At 34.2% G+C, this 7,844-nt stretch overlaps 1 protein-coding gene across 1 annotated transcript; it reads left to right on the top strand.

The window, feature by feature from the left end:
• The first annotated feature begins 3,222 nt into the window (after positions 1-3,222).
• Positions 3,223-7,659, top strand: LOC113770362 (protein trichome birefringence-like 41). The gene is made up of 5 exons (XM_027314788.1): positions 3,223-3,618; positions 4,995-5,166; positions 6,470-6,645; positions 6,754-6,912; positions 7,148-7,659. Exons 1-5 carry the CDS (start codon positions 3,359-3,361, stop codon positions 7,446-7,448), a joined length of 1,068 nt encoding a protein of 355 aa, XP_027170589.1. The 5' UTR covers positions 3,223-3,358; the 3' UTR covers positions 7,449-7,659.
• Positions 7,660-7,844: the final 185 nt, after the last annotated feature.

The following is a 7,844-nucleotide window of genomic DNA, read 5'->3' as shown; positions in this document are numbered from 1 at the left end:
CTCATGTCAAAAACCTATCCAACTACCTACTGCTTAAACAAGTTTCATGCAGACATATATCAACAAAGACAGTTGAAAAATTGAAAGGCCGTTCTTGTTTCTTCTTTAATTTGTCTAAAGTTAAATAAAAAAAATCCTTAACAAATCCACTTTCTTTTTTTTTTTTTTTTGCCAGTTAACATAATTTAAGATCAAAAAAGAAAAGAATATAGAAACACCTACTATAGGATACTCTATTTTTTATCACACTAATATTTTTTCAAATATCTTTTTATCTCACACACAAAAAAGAAAAATACTATACTCTTATTCCGAAAAAATCTTCTATCCACTGTAAAGTCCTCTATACAAAAAGAGGTCATTCATGATCATGTACCTTTTTAAAAAAAAAAAAAAAAGTGTGGAGAAGGGGGAGGAGGAGGAAGAAATTAAACCCAGAACTCTAATTTTTAGTATCTCAACATTAACCACTGCACTAAATTGATATTACTTTTGCCTTTTTCATAGTGAATGTTACATAACCTATAGTATGAATGTGTGCAATTACAATCCGATGCTGTATCTTTCTCTCTATGTCTTCCCCCATTTCACTTCATTCTTTAACTGGTGAACAACAGGGGGAGTGATTGGAACCAACCTCAAGCGAAAAACTGTGCTGGGCAAACTCGGCCGGTGCCCGGGCCAACATATCCAGGAGTATTGCCACCAGCTTTAGCAGTGCAGAAGAAAGTATTGAGCGAGATGAGGGTTCCTGTGAAATTGCTGGATATAACCACCCTTTCTCAATTCCGTGTAGATGCACATCCGTCCTTTTATGGCGCTGCAACTGCTGCTGCTGACTGCACCCACTGGTGTATAGCTGGACTGCCTGATACCTGGAATCAATTACTATATAATCTTCTTTATTGATATACAGAAAAAGAAAGCAAAAAAAAGATATCAGAATTAATCATGGATTTCACACCAAATAGTAGAAAACAAGTACCATACAAAATTCTCTCACTTGGGCTGTTGGTGAGATTAAAGAATCAAACCTTGCCTCCTACCAGCCACTACACGTGGCTTGCCATTTTTAGTGGCTTTCTCCGACGGTGGTTTCCGTTGGTTAGGTTTCCCTTTCTCCTAGAATAGGATATTAGTAGGTTATAGAAATGTTATCGTTGTGACAAAAAAATAATTACGGTACAAAATTCTCAACTTTGAAGAATTATATTATCATACTGTACAATACAAAGGAGCACCAGAGAGGCCCCACTCATTCAAAATCAAATGTAATCCAAAGGAGTTCTTGATTTTTATTTTTTTTTTGTTTTGTATGTCAATTATATATGGAAAGATTTCCATGGTGCTTCACTTTAATTTTTTTTTTTTTAATTTTTGTCTTTCGAAAATCATGAACGGATTTGGTAATCAATGTAAGCAACTTAGGACCGGAGTTAGTGTTATACTTGTACAGCTTAAAATCATGAAATTTGAGAACTCTTTATTAAAAATAAATAAATATACCTTACCAAAAAAAATTGTTTAGAGCTAAATTTTGGAGACGAGCAATTGAGTACCGGACATTTGGTGCCCCTGCCCGCATTGGTACTACTTTCTTCTTTACTTTTACATTTTAATCACAGTTTTTTATTTTGCTGCCATAAAATGTTACATAAATCTAAATTAGTTTAGTTTTAACTAGCTAAGATTGCTTTCTAACTTCTTCCTAATATGGACTTAACATTTCTTTTAAAGTTACATATATACACCTTGAAATGAGAACTGAAGTTTGTTCACGGGTGTCCATCGGAGCGTTCGTTAAGATATATTTTGGAAATGTAAGATTAATTAGAAAAAAGTAAATAAATACAAGTAACGGAAGGTATGATTAAATATAGAAAGTATATAAATGTACGGGAGGATAATAATTATTGATATGTGTAATATAATAGTAGATTAAGTGAATTTTAAATTTGTTAATAAGTGCCTTTAAAAAAAACTTGTTTCTTTTTAAATTCATCTAAATTAAACAAAGATGTGTGTGGGAACAATCAATTATATTATTCATACTAAATCTAAATTGTGAGTTGCGGAACAATATTTAATTATTCACAGTAAATAGATTCTTTATAATAGATTCTTTGTCTCCACCACAAATATACAATATGTCTCTGTTAACCAAAACGATAAACTTGCCTTGTTTGAATTGCATTTTTCTGGATTTTTTGTAAAAAAATTATTATAGCGATATGATATATGTGAGGTAAAAAGGTGATTGGGAAATGTGTTCACGAAAAACGTACCAATTTTTCTTTGAAAAATTGCTGTCCAAACAAGGCCGACCGGTGATGTATTATGTGGCATGTCCTATTAATCTTATAGCGAACAATTATGTTTACAACATTTGAGAATGTTAAGCACCTTAGATTGATTTGGTTTAAGTATCCAAATTCATCTAACCCAGAATAATTAACTATTAAAGAGCTTGTGAATGCTCTCAAAAGATTAAATCTTCAAGACTCTTTACTATTACTGTTAAGGGTTTTCCTAACAGGGTGCCTAATTGACACCGATCAAAACACTTAAATTTTCCTCAACCCATTATGTATATATACATACTAATAATTACTACCCTCATTTGCATTTATACATTTTTTATAATTAATCTTATCCTTTTAAAAGTTTAAAACTTGAAATACATTTTAATGTGTCACAATAAGCACTCGTTAGACAGACCCTAATGTTAATTGCTATTGTCCAAACTACTCTGATATGGAGTTATCCAAAAATGTAAGGGTATAATAATTGTAATTTTATATATATATTCAAATATTAAATTAAGTGATCCTCGACAGAGAACCATGGTTCATTTCACCCTTTATGAACGTAAATATGCGCTATTTTAGGGTCCCAATTGCTTTGCTCTTTTTCACATGACAATTGACACCAAGTTTATTCTTGCAAGCTGCAAGTTGTCAAAGGGACCCATTTCCAAACCAAAAAAAAAAAGAATATATATATATATGTCAAGCGGACAACTCCCTTTATCTAGAACCAAAATTAAAGGGACCCTATTTTCCAAAGCTGTTACACTTCCATTTAGCCATACCTCCCCCAGTTACAAACCTAAAAACAGAAAAAAGCAAAATGAGCTAATAGGAAATCAAGAAATATATGTCATAGATATACATGTACATGTCCTCCATATAACTATATAAGCGGCTATGTAGAAAGATCACTACAATGTGTGTGTGTGAGAGAGAGAGAGAGAGAGTGGGGGCTGCAAGAAGACAGGAACTTGTGAGTTTTGACATTTCTCTCTTCACTCCCTCTCTCCCTCTGAAGGCATTTTGCTTTTTCTCACTGCCCTGAAGGAATGAATTTTGTCTGGGCTCACGGCAAATTGGCCATGCTGCTCATTCCTCTTCTCCTGCTTCTCGTTCTTGAGCTTCACCAAGCAAATGCAGGGAGCTGTAATTTCTTCCAAGGAAGTTGGGTCCCTGATTCTTCCTATCCTCTCTATAACTACACAGCATGTCCATTCATACAGAAAGAATTCAACTGCTTGAAGAACGGCAGGCCCGACCAAATGTACCTTAAATACCGGTGGCAACCCCTGGACTGCCAATTAGCAAGGTCTGAGCTCTTCTACCTGTGCATATCTCTGATCATTAGTCTTCTTTTCCCATCTTTTATGAAATTTTGGGTGTTTTGTTGCTGTCCCTTTCAGTATTATCATTACAGACCGCTACTACTGTGCAGTGGCTCATTAAGTTTCTGCAGCACCATAAAGCTGCTCAGACTTAGTCTGCAGAATATTAAAACCATATGTGCCATATTTCTTCCTCACAACATATTAAGTAAAGGTCGACCATTTATTAGCTCATCTTAATCCTGCCTTTCTTGTACATCAGCATAGAGAAATGGGGTTGGCATATGCAGTTTGAATCAGTATAACTAATTAAGAATGTAATTACATGGTATTCATGGGATAGTGCTAAGTTCTAAATCTACCTCTAATTGCTTGCACTAATTTTTCTGCCAACTTTGATTAAGTAAGTTAAGATGGCATGTTAGTTTTGAGTTGTTTAGTTAGGCAGATTATGTATGACCCAACTGTCAAGAACCAAATTGTCACTATATGAGTAATGCGCGTCATGTGACCATAAGATTGATTAGGGTAGAAACTTTTTTGTGATTGTACCTCTTATATTGTGTAACACCAATCAAGTGGTAACAGCAATGATCACCTGATGGGAATCTCCAAGAAAACAATTAAACCAATGCTTGACAGCCATTGGCTATAGGATTCTTCTCTCCCTGCATTTACAGAAAGGCAAATAAATTACTATACTAGGTGATTAACAAACTTATATCTACCAGAAGAGTTAGATTAGTGGGACAAAATGAATCTAATTGCATATTACTTGTCAAGAAAAATTACTCATTGATTATAGGTAGAGAACGGTGAGATGGGATCCTTGTGAATTCCGGCTCTTATTCACGTGGGAAGGAAATGAATTAGATAGGTTATTATTATTGATTGAATCACATCTTACAAGGTAGAATGTCTTGTAGCATTATTCCTGTGCCCTATGTTAGCCGCAGTTTTGGAATTCTTGGCTCAATGTAAATCACATACTAACACATAATCAAGTTTGGTGCTAAACTAATCATAACAATTTGACGACTCTCGGGTCACCAACAACATCACTTTCTTACCTCACTAGCAATTCTTTTTCGGTCCACAATTATCAATTCCACTTCCCTTTTTTATACTTCTTCCCTTGAATATTACTAGCCCGTGAAGTACAAACAAAATGTATTAAAATGAGACCGTTTGGATTGTTATTTTCTAAGATTTTTGTACAAGAATATACGGTAACAATTTTGAATATAAAAGTCGATTCTCTTTAAACACCATGAGTGCTTCGGTCCAAATATTTGATTCAATTTTGCCATGTTTTTCTTAATGTCATTCGTGATTCATAATGTGACATTGTTGGTTGCAGATTTGATGGTCGTGAGTTCATGCAGAAATTCAAGGGGAAAAGCGTCATGTTTGTCGGTGATTCATTGAGCCTAAACCAGTGGCAATCACTAATTTGCATGCTTTACACCTCCGTCGGTAGGACAAAGTACAATGAAACCAGAGTAGGAGACGTCTCCATTTTCACATTCATGGTAATTGCTTGATTCACATGACATATTCAATTGCAGCATTTTGCTTTCTTGAAAAATTCAAAGTTTTTCAATTATATCTTGAAGTTTTCCAATTGGATAGGATAAGCTCTTATTTTCACGAAACAAATTTGGTAAATTACCAATTTGACTGAATGAATTAATAATTATCATACAACATCATCCACAATTTCAATAATGATTTCATTGATGTAAAATTGAATTTGCCCGTCAGATAATTTGGGGTTTCTCGGATCGACTCATGTGTGTATAAGAACAGTAATAGGAGGTACTGGTACAGATCAAGATCGAGGAATGTCCAATGTCACGTGAAATTCTATTTTGACTAAAGGACCTCAACAATAATAAATTGAGAAAATAAAGGAAACAAGAAATGTTGTGGTCCTCCATCCCAAGTCCAATATGAACAGTTGGTCTTCTGGATATGACTGCAAGAATTGATTTAAATCAGACATCAATTACAGAAGAAAATGCTGGCATTGCCAGATGGGTCTTTTTCTTATCACATGCTTGTCCCATAACCCTTGGCTATTAATATAGGTGCCAGAAACCTCATATTAAATCAGTTAAATGCCCATATTAAATATAGGTGCCAGAAACCTCTTATTAAATCAGTCAATTATTAACTTGTAATAATATGCGGTTGTGGGATGAATTTAATTCCTCAGAATTTTAATCTTTATCCCAAGCTGACAACCCCTTTAAATTTGTCTCCTTTTGATTAAGTGAGGCATCCAATTTAGCCACAAAAAAAAAAAATTTGTGATGTACAGAACTTGGGACTTAGAATGTGTACTAATCCAGAAATTTTCTTGGACTGTATGTCTTGTGGCATTTGACGACATGTATCCCCGTTTGGATTTTTTTTTTTGGAAATTTTGCAGAAAAATATATTGTAACGGTTTGATGTATTTAAGATAAAATGATAATTGAAAAACGGGCTCACGAAAAATCCAAAAAATTTTTGGTGGAACATTGCAATCCAAATTTAAAGGAAATTTGCATTTTCCTTATTTGTGCAGTGAAAAAATATATAGTAATAATTTGATATATGTAAGGTAAAAAAGATAATTGGAAATGTGTTCACGGAAAACTCAAAAATTTTTTGGTGGAAAATAGCAATCCAAATTTAAAGGAAAGTTTCATTTTCTTTATTTCTGCAGTGAATATTCATTTTAGCCAACCTTTCATGTGATTGCTATTCATATTTTAATTATTTTTAAGTGTTGTTTTTGAATCACATTTGGATTTTTTTTTTCCCTTGGTAAATACATGTATGTTGCAGGATTTTGGAGTAAAAATTATGCTAGACAGAAATGTGTACCTGGTAGATGTTGTGATGGAAAAAACTGGCAGGATACTAAACCTAGATTCAATTGAGGGTGGAAAGCTGTGGAAAGGCTTAGACGTAATAATCTTTAACACATGGCATTGGTGGAACCGTAGAGGTGAAGGACAACCGTAAGTTCATACAATATACTCCATGGTGTTCGACTATTCTGTGATAAATGATGAGCAAAAACAAAACATTGATGAAATTTATGTCATTTGTGAAAATATACTGCTCAGATGGGATTACATTCGAGTTGGAAATCAGACATTCAAAGACATGGATCGGATGGTTGCCTTCGAGATGGCACTCAATACTTGGGCTAAGTGGGTGGATGACAATATTGATCCTGCCAAAACTACTGTTTTCTTCCAAGGAATTTCTCCCTCACACTACAAGTAAGTATTTCTAATGGAAATCCCAGAAGAAGCTGCCAAACATATGCATGTATCAGTTTAGAAATTTCAGAAATCTTGATTTAGCTTTACTAAGTAATTTACGATTTTGCCAACTGAGTAGCATATTTTGGAGGGTCATAGTCTAAAAATGCAGTCTTGAATTTGTCACTTTACATTCTTAATCTAACTATCTTGTTTTGCCAATTGAAAATGGTCTTTGATTAATAATGTAAAGTGGAACTGATTGGAATGAACCGACGGCCAAAAGTTGCGTAAGACAGAAAGAGCCGGTGGTGGGCTCAAGATATCCAGCAGGACAACCACCAGCTCTAACAGTGCTAAAGAGAGTACTCAACACAATAAAGAAGCCAGTGAAATTGCTGGATATTACAAACCTTTCGCTGCTGCGAAAAGATGGACATCCTTCTATTTATGGGCTTGGCGCAGCCACTGGGGGAATGGACTGCAGCCACTGGTGTCTTCCTGGAGTTCCTGATACCTGGAATCTGCTACTCTACAATCTTCTTATTCTTTGATTACTTCAGTAGCCATTAGCCATTTTTATATCATATCATTCTTACTACAATAAATTTGGACTAAAAATTAATAGTAGAAATACAAGTTTGATTGAACATGATCATGCAAGAACGTCTATGTAATGTTGCTATTCTATGCAAACATACAGTATATTTCATGGAGAAGTAGAACTAGTTTTTTAGTTGAATTGATTGAGTCACATTTGGATAATTTGTTTTCTTCCTTACTTAGATGTTACATTATGTAGTCTACGTATGCATGGGACCAGTGAAAGTTACTGCAATAATGCTCGGTGGGTATGACTTGACAAAAGATTAGCATCATATTTGTCTTTTGCAAATTTTAGTAGATATCTCCATTTTTTTTTGGTGATCGGATGTTCATATATCAATTCA

Source organism: Coffea eugenioides, chromosome 5 (assembly GCF_003713205.1).
Source record: "Coffea eugenioides isolate CCC68of chromosome 5, Ceug_1.0, whole genome shotgun sequence".
NCBI classification, from domain to species: Eukaryota; Viridiplantae; Streptophyta; class Magnoliopsida; order Gentianales; family Rubiaceae; genus Coffea; species Coffea eugenioides.
This window is presented reverse-complemented; position numbering and strand designations above follow the sequence as displayed.

Coding starts and splice junctions, on each gene's coding strand:
- LOC113770362 (XM_027314788.1), top strand. CDS start 3,359: ATGAATTTTGTCTGGGCTCACGGCAAATTGGCCATGCTGCTCATTCCT. Junction 3,619..4,994: donor CTGGACTGCCAATTAGCAAG/GTCTGAGCTCTT, acceptor TGTTGGTTGCAG/ATTTGATGGTCGTGAGTTCA. Junction 6,913..7,147: donor ATTTCTCCCTCACACTACAA/GTAAGTATTTCT, acceptor AATAATGTAAAG/TGGAACTGATTGGAATGAAC.